This window comes from Pleurodeles waltl, chromosome 3_1 (assembly GCF_031143425.1).
Source record: "Pleurodeles waltl isolate 20211129_DDA chromosome 3_1, aPleWal1.hap1.20221129, whole genome shotgun sequence".
NCBI lineage: Eukaryota > Metazoa > Chordata > Amphibia > Caudata > Salamandridae > Pleurodeles > Pleurodeles waltl.
In genome coordinates, this window is record NC_090440.1 from 1,633,308,920 (window position 1) to 1,633,328,251 (window position 19,332).

At 46.5% G+C, this 19,332-nt stretch overlaps 1 protein-coding gene across 4 annotated transcripts in view; it reads left to right on the top strand.

Annotated features, from left to right (window-relative positions):
• The window catches only part of UBR3 (ubiquitin protein ligase E3 component n-recognin 3), a 1,605,611-nt gene that overhangs the window by 1,148,911 nt on the left and 437,368 nt on the right, over positions 1-19,332 (top strand). For all 4 annotated transcript variants that reach the window (XM_069225311.1, XM_069225312.1, XM_069225313.1 and 1 more), the window contains one exon: positions 444-580. In XM_069225311.1, the coding sequence (XP_069081412.1) occupies positions 444-580 (137 nt within the window). The remainder of the gene's footprint in view (positions 1-443; positions 581-19,332) is intronic.

The window sequence follows — 19,332 nt, forward strand, 5'->3', positions numbered from 1 at the left end:
TATTGATAATAGTAAAGTTGTTATTGCTGTAAAAGTCAAGATGTTTTTATAATAAGATTATCTAGTTTAATATATATAAACTTTGCAGGGGCAATTGTGGGTTTGCATATGACATGTGACTGTTTTCAAGGGAGTTTTGAATGTTGTTGGTTGGAGAGTTGATTACCTAGTAGAAGAGCACTGAGAAAAATATATATGGAAGAACTGATATTGTAGGTTTGCATATTGTTTGACTATGCACGACTGTATAAGTTAAAGACCTTACATGCGTGATTGTCAAAAATGGCAACCATATGTTAGACAGCAAATTGCTTTTGATTTTTTGGCCAGAGAATATATCTTCATTTTGCAGATTTATGTTACTTCATTATTGCAAAAATAAGTTTTCTGTTTTTCAATTACACTTGTTCAGGTTTGTAATTAATGTGTTCCTTTTTCTGCAGTCAGAAACCAATTTAAGTAAGGAAATGGAGTCTGTAATGAAAGATATAAAAAACACGACACAAAAGAAATACACTGACTACAGCAAGACCCCAGGCTCACCAGACAATGATTTTCTGTTTATGTACTCTGTTGCAAGGTTGGTATCTTTACATTTCAGCGTTTTTTTTTTTTTTTTGCTTTTCCTTTTTTCATACCCTGATTTAATTTAAATTTTATCAGAATCCTATTTCAAATTGTTTGGTTTGAGGTAACAGTGCTAGGAAAGCATTATTTTGTGGAGGTAGCCAGAAAAATAATGTACCACCCACTTGGGAAGACATTGCGAATGACAGCAAGAGCAGGTAAATATCTCATTGGTAGACTTTTTTTCTTTTTTTTAATAACTATATATTTCTAGATTTTATCATCAACAAGAAACAGACGCAGCACCTTGTACTGACATTTTTCATCACTTCCATTTCCCATGGCACATTGACCAAATTGCCACATCTCCAAGAAAGCTTGAAGTATTGTGGAAAAAGGAGGGTTCATCAATTTAGTTAGCACCTTTCTTCAGTTCTGCCTTCCAACTCTTTTGATATGCCCAACCTGCCCCTTCCCTCCAAGCTGATTTTCAGGTACATATTGTAATACATAATTTATGTATTTGTTGATTTTCTGCTAGATATGCATGGTTTGTATTGCCTAATTGGTATGAGATCAAACTAATGAAGATATACAATACAATAATTTATTTCGGAAGGAGCGGGTTGGGCGAATAAAAAGTTAAACACAGATCATAATCTTAGTCAGTAGACAACAGTACACACAGGGGGTCATTCTAACTTTGGCGGGCGGCGGAGGCCGTCTGCCAAAGTAACCCCGTCGCAAGACCGCACCGCGGTCAAAGGACCGCGGGGGTCCTTTCGACTTTCCCGCTGGGCCGGCGGGCGACCGCCAAAAGGGCGCCCGCCAGCCCAGCGGGAAAGACCCTGCAACAATGAAGCCGGCTCCGAATGGAGCCGGCGGAGTTGCAGGGGTGCGACGGGTGCAGTAGCACCCGTCGCGATTTTCACTGTCTGCAAAGCAGACAGTGAAAATCTTAATGGGGCCCTGTTAGGGGGCCCCTGCACTGCCCATGCCAGTGGCATGGGCAGTGCAGGGGCCCCCAGGGGCCCCACGACACCCGTTCCCGCCATCCTGGTTCTGGCGGTGTAAACCGCCAGAAACAGGCTGGCGGGAAGGGGGTCGGAATCCCCATGGCGGCGCTGCATGCAGCGCCGCCATGGAGGATTCTCCGGGCCAGGGGAAATCCGGCGGGAAACCGCCGGATCCCCTTTTCTGACCGCGGCTTTACCGCCGCGGTCAGAATGGCCCTGGAAGCACCGCCAGCCTGTTGGCGGTGCTTCCGTTGCCCTCAGGTTGGAATGAGGGCCACAGTCTGCTAAGCCTAATCTCATAGGTTCTTTCACAGGAGCCACCACACAGGTTGAGACAGGAGTGAAATCCGTAGGGTTATGCTCATCCTATAGTCACTGACGTGAGACATGAATAGCTTTACCAGTATAGAGATGGGAGTAGCTGTGCATGAAAAATAAAATATTAGCCTAAGCTGCACGTTCCCTTTGACAGGAAAAAAACACTATCAACATTGTTTCCCCAGTTCACCATGACATATATTTTAAGTATCTGCTTAAAATACAACATGAAAAAGCAATCATTTTGTTTCCAAATGTCAGCATGACATTTCCTGAAATCACACTCATTTTATTCTCCAATGCCACCTTTACTTTGGTGTTAATAAACTGAAGGCATCTTGACAGTTGTGCCATAATTGCTTTTTTCCTCTCAACTGTAACACTTCATTTAAAAATGTAAAAATGATTCACCACCTTCTCTACTTATTCTTGGTCTACTACATTTATAGCACCCGGCTCTACTAAGCAGGACAAAACTTGGATACCGCTTCCCTTACTTCTATTAGGCTGGTTTCTCAGACAACATATTTGTGATACTCTGCACCATTTCTATTAGTTCGCCTTTGGACTGTTGCTTGATTAAAGTAACGCAAATGCTTCTAACTTCCATTCTGTCTGTTTTGTCATCTTTACCAGATGTTTGCAAAAAAGGCACAAATAGTTCCTTTCCTAACAATAAAAAAAAATTAAGTAAAACTTCAGCAATTGCTTGCTCGTACCACTGCTACCTTTTGCCAACAGAATTATTGAGAGCTTTGTGAAAACAGCAACTTACTTCGATTGTAGAGCAGTTGGATTTCCATCCTACGCTTGGCACAGAAAGTGTTTCAGTATCTGCTGTCAATCACATTCATCTAATATTTGATGCTGATGTTGAAGCAGCCCCCATCCTCTTGGATCTCTCACTGCCTTTGACACAGTGGCTCATGCCCAATCTACTTACTCACCTAGCTAGCATTCGAGTCAGTGACACAGCCTTTCAGTGATTTACTTATTTTTTGCATGGTCGCTAGCAAGCTGTGTTTTTACCTTCATTCTGTTCCTCCTTTATGGACACATGGATAGCATGATCTTTTCAGTCTTTACTGCCAAAGCCACTTGTTCTCTCCCTCCTGACCTTCCTTCTGTAATATAATGATTTGACACCAACATAGCAGCATGTTATATTTAGTAAATCTACTGATTTAGTTCCAGATACAGTCTACTGTTTTCTGCAAATAATAATTTGTACAGAAGGCTGAATCACATTCCACTGTGTCACAATCATAAAAGGATTGCCAACAGGAGGCTAGTGGTAGCTACCAAATAACAGTCTTGCTCCCAGTGTGCAGCAGAAACCATGGGTAAAGTTCACTATCATGTCAGAGATGGTAACTATAATAGCAACGGTGGTAACAATATGCAACATATATCCACCCAGATGTTGTAGCTTTCATTAAGCCAAGGATTGGCCAGCCTGATGCCTTCGATTTTATCACTGAATGTCAATGAGAGCCACTTAATAATACCAGGCCCTCTACACTGCTCATGCAGTGCTCACAATATACAGTAGAGAACTACTTTGGGAAGTGCCACAATACTTAACAGAGTGGTCACAGTATGCCAAGAAGATCCATAGTAATTTCTAGAATGCCAAAGATGTGCCATGTGGGCATCTTATGCCACAGCCAGCATAACTGATAGAACACTCTCCCAAAACTACACCATTGTTGGTGTCCCCTCAACTTCTGAAATTTGCTCTTACCTTGCCTGCTCTCTACTTCTATCACTTCTACTTCTCAGTTTCTGTAACTTCCATTTCGGATGGATACTAGTAATCACAGATTCATCACCTTTAGAATGCCCCCAGATGCCAGACTGGATCTGGAAGAATTAAACATTGTTGCTACTGCAAGCAGGTAAGTGGTGCCCTGCAGCTACATGCCAACTTTGTTCCCACCAGGAGTAATTAAATGAGCCACATATAAGTGGCACCCCTGTGTGCTGACTTAGTTCCTTTCGTATGTAGATCCAGAGCTTCTCTCCCAACATTTTTCTTGTCATTTTAAAATTATTTTTTTGTGCATAGAATTAAGTCCCCTCCTGAAATTACAGGGTTTAAGACTTGAAACATATGTCTGTGACAGAACCCCACTGGGTCTTCCTCTGGTGCTTGAATTCGGTGCACAATTCCAAGTCCTGTAAGGAGTGCATCCTTATGAACCACAAGGTGATCTGGGAATGTCAAGCCAAGCTGGATGTCACCGAACTATGAGAAACGCTTAGAAGAAAGTAGTACTTGAAGATGAGGGCCCAGACCTGTTACTGTAACTGAAGGCTTAAGTCTTGTGGTGAGTTAATGTCAAAGCGGAATCTCAAGAAGGCTAAATGGGAAGTACAAAAGACCTTTTGCTGTTGAGGGTGGAAATCAAGCAGACAACACTAAGGCCATCTGGAGGAGCAACATTCCCATTTATCAGTTATCACCACACCCCCTTCTTCACCTGTATCTGCCTCCAAGCCGCTTTAGTTTGCGCTTTGTGCTAAATAACTACCCTTTAAGAGGGATGAGGAGAGATTTCATGCAAAAGGGAAAACATAACATTTAACAGGGGGGTCCTCCAGATCATCCAACAAGGCTATACCCTGTCATTCCTTATTAATCCACTGCATCTTCCACCCACATTATAACATCTCTCAGAGGACAGATAAGAATGTGTCCATCTTGTGCTATGAAGTGCAAGCTCTTTTATCCAAAGCATGCATAAGAAGGGTTCCTGGACTGGAAGTAGGGCTCAATTGTTGCTCCTGTTATTTCCTTTTGCCAATGAACAATTGAGGTCTTCATCCGATTTTAGATATGCTGTCCCAGGTTCTGTCTACCTTAAATTCAGATGATTGGATGGTGTCTTCGACCCTGTAGACCTCCTACTTCCATGTACCCTTCCTACAGTCCCACATATGCTACTTGTGGTTCAGGGTGGGCCAGGGGCATTTTCAATTCGCAGTGCTCTCCTTCAGCCTCACCAGTACACCTCGGGTGTTCACGAAAGTAACAGAAATGGTCTCTGCACACCTTCAGAAGTTGAGTATCCCAGTATTCTCATTACCTCAACAACTGACAGTTGAATTTGGGCTTCACAGTCTGTCATATAAGATGTCACACCAGAGTCCTTTGCAGGCACTCTTTCATTAGAGCGATCCTGGATACAGTGCAATTTTGGGCCTTCCTCTATCACAATGAGTCAATAACGTTCACGCTATGATCCCAGTGTTTCTGCTTCAGTCCTGTGTCTTGGTGAGAATGGCTCTGACACTTCTTGGCATCCTGCTTGTCTTCTGTGCCAGGTGGGCATATGCAAGCTCTGCCGTGGAACCTTAAGTCTCAGTGGGCCCAGCATCAGTGATCCCTTTTGAATTCCATCCAGGTTTCGGAGGGACTGCAAAAGGCCTACTGTGGTGGCTGTTTTGCTTTTTTACTAATGACCGAGCTGATACACTCATGCACTGACAACAATCTCTGGAATGCGCTCCTTAGTCCAAAGAAAACATTTATTATTTCACTACGCAAGGTTCCTAAAAGGAGATTAGCATGTTGAAAGCACATGTTTAAAAATAGTCACAACAATGAAATGAAAACATACACGAATGATTCTCCACTGCAATATACACAGCAAATATATGTATCTATGTTATAATGCAAAGCAAATAATGAATAAAAATGCATTACCCTAGGGCCTGTCAGGTGTTTCATCTTTCTCCTGCCAGCAAGACAATGACCCGTTTGAGTGCGAGAAAGAGAGATCAGGCATCCAAAGTCTAGAATCCTGATTGAGGTTTCTGAATCTCCTACTGTTTATCTGGGTCTCTTTTATAGTATCTTAAAAAAACTGAAGAAGGAGCTTTATGCAAAAATCTTTCCTGCTTGCGCAAGAAGTATTAAAACATGCTGGCTAATTTTCGGTATGCTTTAAAAATAACAAGTTAGGATTTGGCCACAATCCCAATACATCAAGTCAAAGCGAGGCCGTTCCCTGCCGTCTGAGTACATTTTTATCAGCCAAAGCCCTTGGTGAGAAAAAAGTACGAAAACAAGACAGAATGCATAGTGTACAACGTGAAAAATCACTGGCACCTTTTAACATGGCAGTGTCTAATGCTACGATAAAGTCAATAGGCAGAATGAAGCTAAGGCTAAACTGAATACAAAATGGACTATGTAACTGGTGAACACTGGACAGCTAAGCCAGGTGCAAAGTGGTGCAACACGAAGTCAGTGGTCAAAACACACATTTCACTACAGTGGCTCAATGCAGTTGGACCAAGAGCAGAACCCTTTCCCTGCCTCACTCAGAGCTGTTGGTAGTGAGATGTTTGTCATTGCTGGGAAGGGAAGATCATCTAGGAGAGGTGGAGATTAGGGGACTCTGACCTCCTGCGGAGATCTGTCTCCACATCAACCTGTTAGAATGTCAGGCCATTAGGTTAGAGCTGACGGCCCGCCTACCATCCATCAGAAGGAGGCTGGTTCGGGTGCAAACGGACAACACAAACACTGTATGGTGCTGCAACAAGCAGGGCAGGGTGGGTTTCTGGGTCCTGTGCCAGGAGGCTCTTCACCTCTGGACCTTGCTGGTGCACCAGGACATTTCCCTGGTTGTGAAACATCTGGCAGAACCTTTAAAGGCCAGGGCAGACCAACTCAGTGGGCAGTTCCTGGTGTAGCATGAATAGTGGTTACAGTTTGTGGTGCCACCCACTATCTTCCAGCATTGGGAAGAACCCTGGCTAGATCTTTTCACTACCACCAAGAACACACAATGTCAAAACGTTTATACACTATAGTTTCCTGAAAGCTGTCTGACAGAGACACATTCCTGTTAGAGTGGAGCACAGGACTGCTGTACTACTAGCATTGAAACCATTTCTTCCCTCTCTCAAGGTAAAGGTAGTGCAAGTGTTCACAGACAACACCACTGCCATGTAGTACTTTATCAAGAGGGGGCTGGGGGTGGAGGGGCATGGACCGTTTGTCAGGAGACTCTGTGCCTCTGGAGATGGCTGGAACAACAGATCATATCCCTGGTGGTTCAACGTCCAGTGGGCTCTCTGAACGCCAGGGCAAAAAAACTCCTTTGACAGTTGATCACGAATACCGCCTCCATTCAAAGGTGGCGCAAGGTCTTTTTCAGCAGTGGAGAGAGCCTTGGTTATATCTGTTTGTCTCCGCACAGAACGAGAAATGTCTAAATATTGTGTGTTGGAGTTTCCAAGGCAGCAACCGCTCTGCAATGCTTTTTGTCTCAATTGGAACTAAGGCCTCCTGTACACTTTTTCGCCCTTACCACTTCTTTCCGTAGTTCTCAAGAATGACAAACCCAAGTCATTCTTGTGGCACCGGACTGGGATCAGAGAAACTGGTATCCCAAGCTATTGAGCATGGCCATCGATCTTTCGATCAGATTGCCCCTTTGGGAGGATCTTCTGTTGAAGCAGCCGGGGAGGTTTCTCCAACAGACCCTGTCAAGCCCTCTGCCTTCTTGCGTGGGGATTGAGCGGTGACAGTTGACAGCTTTTGACCTTCTGCCTGAAGTCCCTAACGTAATCTTGGCACCCAGGCGTCCCTCCACCAAAATGGTATATGCCTGTTGTTGGAATAAATTTGTGGCACATATAAGTCTGTTGCCCCCCTCTCCTCCCCTCTCCTCTCTCTGAAGCTGGGCCAGGAGGACTCCGCTATGGGCACTCTAAATGGTTATTTATCTGCTATTTCTGCGTTTTTTAGGTTGCCTGATCAACAATCTTTGTTTAAGTCTTCTATTTTTAATGGGTTCCTTAAAGGTCTTACACACATGTTTCCTCTTCCCCATTCATTATGCCCCTAATGGGATTTGAATTTGGTTCTGGCATTCCTAATGTGCACTCATTTTGAACCTCTCCACAGTTGTCCTTTGAAGCTTCTAACATTAAAGACTACCTTCCCTATGGCCAATACATCTGCCTGCAAGCTGAGTGAGCTGCAGGCATTGTCATCTAGGCCTCCCTACCTTTCCATCCATCCTGACAAAGTGGTGTTTTCCACTTGGGCATCCTTTTTGCCAAAAGCAGTCACCTCCTTTCAGGTAGACCAATCCATCAGCTTGCCTACTTTTAATGCATCCCCACAGCCCACTGGAAGAGGAGACACTCCACTGCCTGGACCCAAAAAGACCATTGCTGTTCTACCTTGATAGTACAAAAGGGCTCCAGGTTGGATGATCAACTCTTTGTTGGTTATGTGAGTGCAAAGAAGGGTCAGGAGTGTAGAACCAAGCCATCTCACAATGGGTGATAGTCTACATTAAAATCTGCCTCACCATTGCTAAGAAGCAACCACCTGAAGTTTGCGTGCATCTGGATGTTTATAGAAAACATGCTTTTCCCTCCATAAGTTCTGCCTTAAATTCTGTGAAAACATCTTGTGTTCTGGGATGGTTTTCACATTCATTATGGAACTCATTGACAAACATCTTATCTACGATTCCAGGTGATATCAGGGACACTCTTGCCCCTGTGATTCAAGATGGCCAGCAGGTAGCTAAACAAATCATTCACTGCGGTATGGATGCTGCAGACTCTGTGGGTTGGCCATGGCCTCTTCAGTGGCACTACGTGGTGATGCATGGTTACGAACATCTGGATTTTCAGAGGCAGTTCAAGCCATATTAATTGACATGCCTTTTGATGGTGCCCGTTTATTTGGTGCAGAGGCTGACCCAGCTTTAAGGAGTTTTCCTGACAGGGGTGGAATAACAAATTAGCTTGGTTCCTCTCTATCCTTTGGTTTAGATAATACCTCTTGCACTAGTAGATGAGCCATGCTTTGGCAGTGCCGTGAGACTTTTTCTGTTTTATCTCTGTTCCACCTAATGGTGGCACCCAGTAGATGTTCTTGTTTTCGTCATGCGTTATTTTTCCATAAACTGTTAAGTATTAAGTATTGGGATATTATCCTACAATCCTATGCAGGAAATTTCATGCCTAATGTTTCAAGGCAACATTTATTATTATTCTTTATTACTTGGTGTGAAAGTGGTAGTTCTCCACGTCATGCTTGTTAGTGACAACTTCTTAGCTATTTCTTTTTGAACCTGATATAAAGGCAATGTTCTTTACTTAACTCTGAAGAAGAGCGGGTGCTCAAGAGTTGATACCTTCAAGGTATGTACCTTAATCTAAGTAGAGTACTGTTTTGTATGCCTGATGAGCATTTATGTTTATTTACACAGTCAAGGTTCCTTATTTTTTCTATCATATACTCTGGACCTGCCCAGTCATACAGACATATTGGACTGGGATCGCCGAGGTTGTGGCCTGGGTGCTGGGGAGGGAGGTCTCGTTGGACCCCAAGCTGTTTCTGCTAAATGTGGCAGGGGAGGAACATTGGCGGAAACATCAAGCCCTATGGTTGGCTATCACTGCAATGGTTGACAAACGTAACATAGCACGGGCATGGGGTGCTGAATCTTCGGCAAGTATTCTGGGATGGGAGACTGATCTGGACTGGTGCTGCAGCGCAGAAAAAGTAATTTTCAGAAGCAGGGGCTGCCCCAAGAAGTGGGAGAAAATATGGGGAAGTTGGGGGGGCCTACAGACGCATGGGGTGACTAGTGGTGGGCTGGTTGCTGGCGAACCGGGGGTATGGGATAGTGATGTACCTGTCTTATTGACGGCCGGGGGAGGGAGGGGGGAGGCGGAGGCGGATGTTTACCCGACTGACATGTCTGACCTTGGAATCTAGATAATCGCTCTGATTACAGCTATGATTTCCTATGTAACAGCTTTACGATGGGACTTTTATTGCCGTCTGCTATAATGTACAGTGGCTGTTTTGTTGTTTAATAAAAAGAATTATAAAAAAAAAAAAGGGAATTCCGTGGGCTATTACACCTTCATTTGGGCACAGAGTTGCTCCCTCTGCAGAAGGTGAGCTCTTGTATTCATAAGGTCGAGTATCCCTTATAGGGAACTTGTAATATCAAACACGCCATAGGAGTGTCAGTATATTATTCAAGACATGGGGTTGCTGGTACGATATACCCTTACATGGTAAGAGGTATTGTTCAGTAGCATGCTTGCTGCTCTGTTACATCAGGGTTGTACATGTAGTTTTGATCTACATATCAGAACAAATACATTTATATTCATCACTTCATTTGGTAATACTGTCCTCCGGTCAGGGGTAGGGCTTTTTAATCATATTTTCCTTATTTTTGTGATATCCTTGCTGTGGTCCTTTCCACAGTTTTGATGAGATGCTTGTGCATGGGTTTGCATCACCTTAGGAGAGCAAGTAGTTTAATATTCATCCTGTTAATTCACCTCTAACACCGATTGGTCATCTTAACACGGTTTTTCCTTGTTCCATATTTTTTAATGTGGTTCCTTCCACAGGTCTTAGGTCGGGGAAAAATGTTAAGGCTTGTAGTGGATCCTGTTTAGTTTTAATGGGCTTAGCCTTCTGACCTGCAGGCCTGTGCCCCTGTCACCCAGTGATTTTTCATCAACTTAGCCTGCTCTGTCTTAGCCTATTTATTTTATTATTTATTTTAAGATGGCTGCCTCTGTTTAGAGTTAGAGCAATGTTTTGAGTTATGTTATCAGTGCCACTCTGTGAAGGCGCCTCTATCAGCGTCACAATTAAGTGATGTACGTACGTATTCACATCATGTCCCTTTCCCACTTATGTGTGACAGGAACATAATGTATGTTTGGTGGGAATTATTTACATAATTGCCGCCACAAGCCTGCCTCCTTATCTATTGTTTTGGAGCATATCTGTGTCAGGGGTCCTACAAGATCTGTATAAATACATCTAACACAGACAAGATTATCAGAGGGTTTCCTACCAGATGCAATCAACATCATCTATGTTGCACGTCGCCTTGATGAAGACCCAGCCTTCGTGTCACCACAGAGTCTGACCTAGACTTAATTCCAAAGTAACTAGGGTTACTCCTGGACATGGTACTGGCAGATTTGGTTTATCACACCTACCTTTCATTAGGTTAGGGATTAGGTTCTCTATGCTAGGGATTTTACATTTCATGTTATTAAAAGATGATGGGGCTCTTTTGGTATGCACAACTCATCTTTACAGTCATGTTTCTTTTATTATGCATTATCCTAATCAATGCATTTTATTGTAGGTTGCAGCCTTTTCAATAGATATATTGATAACTCTCCTGCATCTATTTTATTGCCTGTGTGTGACTGAGACTTATTGCTAACGCGAGAAAAGGATAACTTCCGTTCCACCACAACTCCCCTGAGATGTCACACTCTAAAGGCCATGCGTAAGGCTACCAGAAATCACCTTTTACTGTTTGGGTTTTTGGTGAGGTACTGCTTGTAAACTGGGAGGGTTGGGCTGACAGGTGCGACTTGTAGGACTGGCTTAGTCGCCTACAAACAAAAGTGCTGTCATCCCTAAACCAGCAGTCTCGCCTAGAAGCGAGAGTCCAACTACGACAGGCTCACCTACATTATTATGCTTTTTGCTTTGCTCTAGACCAGTTTGGGTCTAGGGATTTTTTTTTTTTATGATATTGATCATGGGTGATACGATCTTCATGCTGTTAACTCTTTTTTTACTATGGTTCTTTACACAGTTCCTTTACTAACAAGGATGTATACTCTCTTAGATAGTCTTACGAATGCATGGTCTAATCCTCTTGTACTATACCAGTTTTCGTCTGGTTAGAAATGGTCAATGTTGTTGGTGTACGAAAGTCCCCTCTTTCTGGTATGGTTACCCTCACTTTTTGCCTGATGTCAATGTTCTTAGACTGTTTTTAAGGACCCCAATGATCGTGCTCTCTCCACTAAATTTGGTTGACTTGGTACTTCTTACACCCCTCAATTGGCATACTGGTGTACCCCTGTAAGTCCCTGGTAGATGTTACTTAGATACCCAGGGCATTGGCACTGCAGGGGTCCCCCACAGGCTGCAGCATATATTATGCCACCTATGGGAGCCCATGCAAACTGTGTCTGCAGGACGGCCATTTGCAGCCTGCGTGAAAAGGTGCATGCACCCTTTCACTGCTGGTCACTGCACCAGGTCACTGTAAGTCACCCCTTTGGTAAGCCCTTTCAGCCCAGAAGGCAGGGTACAGGTCCCTGTGTGTATGGACACCCCTGCATGAGCAGAGGTGCCCCTATGAACGCCAGTTCCCTGGGCTTCGTAAGTGCGGGGAGGCTATTTTAGCTATGTGCTAGCCATTGGTCACTACCTGTGGTCCAGCTACATAATGGTAACACCGAACCTGGGCATGTTTGGTATCAAACATGTCGGATTCATACCTCAATACTGATAGCAGTATTGGTGGCCTGATTCTGTGCACTTTGGGGGTTCCTTTTGGGATCCCCTAGTTCTGCTCCTAGCAGTATTCCAGGTTCTGCAGACAGCCCACAGACACGGTTCTGCCCTCCTGCTACTTGACCAGCTAGAGCAGGGGACAGCAGAACAAAGAATTTCCTGTAGGAGAGGGGTGCAACCTCCTCTCTTTTGTAAATAGGTGTTATTGGGATGGGGGGAGGTAGCCTCCTCACGCCACCGGACTGCTTTGAAGGGCACATTTGGTGCCCTCCTGGAATAATCCAGTTTGCACTACTCCAGGGACCACTAGTCCCTGCTCTGGCAGGAAACACACAAAGAAAAGGGGAGTGTCCACTCCCCTGTCTCCACCTCTAGGGTGGTGCCCAGAGCTCCTCCAGTTGGCCACTTGGTTCTGCCATCTGGGAACCAAGATGGGCAGAGGCCTCTGGGAGCATCTGACTGGGTAGGCCAGGTAGCCGACATCAGTGACCCCTCCTGATAGGTGGTCTCCCCAGAGAGTGACCAAACACCCTTTTTGTGCTATTTAGGCACTCCCTTTAGGGTGGGGTTCTCAGATTTGTCGTGCAAGACTTTACCAGGACCTCTCTGCAGTGACATCTGCTCCTGGCCTCCGGAACTGCTGCTAGGCTGCACAGGAACCGAACAAGACTCCACTGCCTGAGACAACCTCTCCTTGCAACATTGTTTCCACAGCTCCTGTCTACACTCTGCAACATCTCCACGGCTGTGCATCCTCTGGGGTCAGCAAGACTTCAGCTACACCAAGAAGCCAGAAGGAATCTCCCTTGGAGTGAAGGAGTCACTCCCCTGCATCCACAGGCACCTAAGGCAACGACATCCGGCTGGTGGGATCTTCTGTCTTACGGATCTGCAAAGATTCTGCAAAACAGGTGGTAGTTCTGAGGGGTCCCCTTGGTCCTCTATGCCTACTGTCCAATGTGGGAGATGGTGAGCCCTTGTCTCTTCCACTGGGACAGAATCCCTCTGCACTTTAACTGTTGCACCAACTAAGGCTTGTTGACTCCTGCTCTGAGGCATGTTCAGGCTCCAAGTAGCCGTGGCCCCCAGCACCCTACCTCTGCAAGGACAGTCTCCTCTCTCCGGCTTCAGCGTCCTGGGACTCCACATCCTGAGTGCTGACTGGGCCTTACTGTGACTCACTATGTCTGCTGCCAGTGGATTGCTTGTGGGGGCTCTGACTGCTTCTGCTGGCTCTCCTGCCTTCTGGGGGTCAACCCGGACTCCCCTCTACGGGTCTAGTCCCTAGCACCTTGATGGTCCTCTAAAGCTCTGCAAAACCTCCAACAGCTTCTTTTGCATTTGCCTGTGCTTGTTGATGGTCCTCCTGACCACTGACTGGTCTGGAATCTGAGGACCGTCGAGGGACAGCATGTAGGTGACTTCTGGGACTCCTCTGCAGCTCCTGGACCCCGCAGCTGAACTTCATCCATCACCGTTGTTCCAGATCTTAAGCTACAGAAGGATGGACATTGTCTCCTACCCCACCTAGACACTCCTGCGTGGATTGGACTCTGCCCCCTTCATTTTCAGGCCCTCCTCACCTGGAAGCCACCCTTGGGTTCCAGTGGTCCTGTCCTGCTTCTGCATTCTCCAGCCACGACGTCCCCTTGTTAGCCTATGGGAAAACCAGGTAACTTACGTCTCGCTGGGGATCTTCTAGGTACTTACCTTTTGGGGTTCCACTCTCCCCCAGCCCTGGTCTAACTACTCGATGCACTCTGGTGGGGGGCACCTTTTTTGCATTCCATTTATTTATTATATGCCCCCCCAATAGGGCCCTTGCTAATTTATGCTTTTCCTGCATACTTACCTGAGTATATTTTGTGTCTTCATACCTCTAGAGGGAGGTATACCAATGGTAGTGTAGTTTGGTGTGCCTATAATAAAGTACCTTTATTTTTACAACACTGTGTGGTTCCTTTCATGTGTGTTAAGTTACAGTCTGACTACTGTGGTATTGCAAGTGCTTCACATGCCTTTTAGATACGTCTTGGCTGCTCACTACAGCTACTCTAGAGAGCCCTGGCTATCTAAACCCTGTGACACTAAATAATTAAGGTTTACTTGGACCTAGTATAAGGTGTGACACCATAGGTGTCCACCACACACTGGGCCAGCTTCCTACAGTTGGGTCACTTCTGATATACATTTGACATACTAACATGGATGAGCTTATTCCCATGCTTTTCATGTCTTATGGTTTTATTTTACCTGTGGTTCCTTTGACAGGTTTTGATGTCATAGAGTGTATTATTACTCAACTTAATTCTTAATATTGTCTGGTCTTTTTCTCTTGTTCTAGACCGGTTTTGTGATACTTCAAGACTTTTTTGAAGGTCTCAGTTCACAGTCCCTCCTCCAGGTTACTGTGCTTTGGGATCTGATTCTAAAGTAAGGAATCTGTGACTAGATGTCTCTATCAGATGAACAAGTTACTTACTTTCAGTAACGCATTATCTGGTATAGACAGGATTTAGCTGCAGATTCGTTAATGATAGTCCTGGCTCTTTAAACTGAGTCCTCTTTAGTCTCGGAAGATTTCATAATGAAAATCAGCACCTAGAATTCGGTGATTAATTGACACAACAGTGTCTTTTGTTCAAAGCACACTGTTTCGATAGGCAGTTTCTATGCGTGGCTCCACGTTTTGAGTGTGGACAATATTCATGGAAGAAACTGACATCAGCGCATCGGTGAGGGGGTTATATGGACTCCGCTGACATCACATCCAGTAGACAGCTTTGATACAGAGACACGTGATTTCCTCTACCGGCGCGCAGACGTACTATGGGGAAAAGGTTTCTGGTTCCAGGTTCACTCCTGGGGAAGTTTCTAAAATAAGGAGTCTGCGGCTGGATCCTGTCTCTACCAAATAATGCGTTACCGAAGGTAAGTAACTTATTCAATACTTCAAATTGATCATTCAAGTCATGTATATTCCCAGCTTTTCAACATTTGCCAACAGCCCCCACTCACCCTGCTCCTACTAGTGTGCACCCAGGGTAAGCAGACTGTCCCGCAAGCGGAGGCAGTCATTATCTATACCAGGTTTGGCCTCAACATTTCTGCTTGACACTGTGACCTCCCAGTAATCATCTCAACGGGGGTCGGGCAACAGTGAAGGGGAGTTCCGGCAATGCCTGTAGCATGGCTGCCCATGCCCTCAAGTCATCCCCCACTTTCTCATCCATTTGCATATGCTTCATACATGTTTCTTCAGCTACCAACCACTCTGAGACATCTCTCAGCCATTCATCACAGCACAGGGGTTCTGGCACAAACCATCTGAGAGCAAGATTACACTTTGGCAGCAATAGCTCCAACATCAGAAACTTCCTACTCAGCTGTTTCGGATGTGCAATTTAACTGTTCCCGTCTTTTTGAGGATAAAGCAGATTCATCCCTGGAGCGCTTTCAAAACAGTAAGGCCTCCACGCATTTGGTGGTTGCAGCACACTTTCAGAGGTCAGGGGTCCCACTCTTCCCCTACCTTGATGACTGGCTTTTAAAGGCGGGCTCACCCTAGGCAGTCGTTACTACCCTCCAGACAATGACGAACCGGTTACCATTTTTTGGGTACACTGTCAACGAGCTGAAGTCACACCTGACTCCATCACAGACGCTCCCCTTCATTTGAGCCATTCTGTGAACAGTGCAGTTTTGCTTTATGCCCCGGAACAGAGAGTCCAGAACATTGGGGCTATGTTCCCTATAACTGATAGAGACTTCTAGTTGCAGATTCCTTACCTTTGAATTTCCCCAGGCGACTGGATCCGGAGAATTATTTTTCGAGCAGTACCCCTGCTAGGTGGCGTTGGTCGACTCTGCGGGCGTCGTGGTTACCATGATGACATTGCGAATGTATATAGACGCCACCCTGGCGCACTGATGCCAGTTCTTTTCTTTACGCACCAGTCTAGGCGCAGATACGGAGAAGAGCTACACCAGTCATGTTTTGACTAACTGCGACATTTAGTCCAATTCGTTTTTGACGATTTTTGATGCGTCGAGGGATGTCTCGTAAGACTGTATTTAAGCCCTGCGACTCCTGTCACCGCATGATGTAGGTGACGGATCCGCACGTCGTGTGCCTCTGGTGTTTGGAGCGCGACCACAGCTCGAAGTCGTGCTCCGAGTGTTGGGCCATGAACCCGAAAGCTTTGAGGCAGCGGTCCCTGAAGCTCATGACGGCCCCACAATCGAGTTCGCGTTGTTCCCGGTCCTGTTCGAGAGGAAGGAGACCGGTCGCGGAGTCACCACCATTCTTCTTCGTCCACGCCATCTGGACATTCGGGTAAAAAGAAGAAGGCGGCACGTTCTTCGACTTCGCTCGCACAATGTGATGTGAGAAGAGCGTTGATGCTCTGGGCCTCAGTCTTAGGAGCCTCAGTCTGGGACCGCTCCGTGCCTCCCTGAACTTCTGAGAGCCGGGGTTACCCCTGCCCAAGTAAAGAAGTTCAATGAGGTCATGCGCCTCATATTTGGGCAGCCCGACCCTTCCTCTGCGCCTTTGGGCCCAGGGGAGTCGGTGAGGGCCCCCTCGAGTTAAATGTTGGCGACTTCGGTCCCGACTCCGGAGGGCACCTCAGTATCCACTTCCGGATCCGTCCCGACGCCGGTCGTACCAATGCAACCTTACCCGGCGTCGGGTGAGACGTCGACGCTCATGGCACCAATTGGGCCCACAATTGACGTCGGTCCTATACTCATTCCTGACGACCCGGAGCCAGAATGCCGTCGCTCGACACTGATTCAGTTTTCCATGGGCTCTGCTGTGCCCAGGGTTGATCCTGAAACCTATTACTATAGGTAAGGATACAGGGAAAGTGTAGAGGTGTCGCTGGACTCTTTAGAAGACCAGCTTGAACCTGAACTGGACTGGGTACAGGATTTGGGTGATGCCAGTGGGTTGGATACCTCCCCTGACACTGGCATGTTCTCTCCCCGTACCGTGGCTACAGAGGAGGGAGCGTCTTATTCTATGGTGGTGCGAAGGATGGCTGAGGTTTTGAACTTCGTGCTACCTTCTGTGGAGGTCAGGCCTTACCACTGGACTGAAGTGCTTCAGCCTGGGGCCTCCAACTCGGAACCCCTTCTTCCCTTCAACAAAGCACTTACGGATGTCCCTTGGCCTCACAGCCGCTTCAAACCGCGTCCATTTCCACCAGGTCGTCGACCCACGCATGCTTCACAGCCCCTGCACGGACGCGGGATCCACCGAGCTCATGAGTCAGGGGGCCGCCCAGTCCACTCACGCCCCATCCTCTGCCTCAAAACCTTCCTAGTCCATTGGGACATCCGGGACCAGTTGGTGGCAGACTTCGCCATCATCTGCCCCACTGGGAATCCATTACCAAGGACAGGTGGGTTCTACAAATCGTCCGAAGGGGCTGCTTCCTCCCCTTCGAGACTTTCCTCCAGCCATGCCACTATCATTCGATCACCTGTCGGAGGATCATTTGGCACTTCTCCGCGAGGAAGTCAAGGCTCTCCTGGCCAAGGGGCCATAGAGAGGGTCCCTGTGCCACAAGTAGGTCGTGGTTGCTATTCCCGCTACTTGCTGGTGCCCAAAAAGGACAGGTTTCTTCGCCCTATCCTAGACCTACGGTCCCTCAACCTCTTCCTCAAGAAGGAGAAGTTCAAGATGTTAACCCTGGCTCAGGTCCTTTCTTACCTGGAGACTGGATGGTAGTGTTGGACTTGCAGGACGCCCATTTCCATATTCCCGTCCTGTCTGCCCACAGATGCTACCTACGATTCGTGGGAGCTCACAAGCACTTTCAGTTCACAGTGCTCCCATTTGGCCTTACCAGTGCCCCTCGGGTGTTCCCGAAAGTGGTGGTAGTGGTTGCAGCTCATTTGTGCAGGTTAGGGGTCCCAGTTTTCCCCTACCTCGACTACTGGCTGTTGAAGGTGGACACGCCCCAGAAAGTCGTCCCCCACCTCCAGGCTACTGTGAACCTCCTGCATTCGCTGGGGTTCACTATCAATATGCCGAAGTCACACCTGACTCCCTCTCATCGGAGCTGTTCTGGACTGTAGGAAGTTGGCTCTGTATTTACTATCTCAAAGTGAGAGACAGTATGCACAGAGTCTAAGGGTTCCCCTTAGAGGTTGAAAATTAGATAATACTATGGCTCTGTTTGTGGTACTGTGGTCGAGCAGTAGGCTTATCAGAGGGTAGTGTTAAGCTTTTGTTGTACACACACTGGCAATGAATGAGAACACACACTCATCGACTTAACTCCAGGCCAATAGGTTTTTTATATTGAAAAATATTCTTTGCTTAACTTATTTTAGAACCACAAGATTCAGAATTCAAGTAAATGCATAAATTGTAAGGTACTTGGCATAGGTAAATATACGACTTTGAAGTAAAACAGTAGTGTACACAGTTTGGCATGAAATGGCAATAAGCTATTTTAAAAGTGGACACAGTGCAACATTCAACAGTTCCTGGGGGAGTTAAGAAAGGTTAGTTTGTCAGGTAAGTAAAGCACTTACATGTTCAGTCTTCGGGGCAAAGGCAGCCCACTGTTGGGGGTTCAAATCAACCCCAAACACCCAGAACCGGCAACACAGGGCTTGTCAGGTCCAGAGGTTAAAGAGGGGCCCAAATAACATAGGCACCTATGGAGACTAGGTGTGCTCCGGTTCCAGTCTGCTAGCAGGTAAGTACCTGCGTCCTCGGGGAGCAAACCAGGGGGGTTTTGTAGAGCACTGGGAAGGTCCCAAACAGGCACACAAAATACACCCTCAGTGGTACAGGGGCAGCCGGGTGCAGTGTGCAAAGAAGGTATTGGGTTTTGCTTTGAAATCAATAGAGGGACCTCGGTGTCACTCTGGCGATGCAGACAGGGCACAGGGAGGGCTCCTTGGGCCAGCCACCAACTGGGCAAAGATGAGGGCCGCCTGCTGGTCACTCCTGCACCGGTAGTAGGTTCCTCTCGGGCCTGGGGGCTGCGGGTGCAGTGCTTCTTCCAGGCATCGGATTCTTTGTTACTGGGCAGTCGCAGTAAGGGGGATTCTCTCTGAAGGTGTCACTGTGGG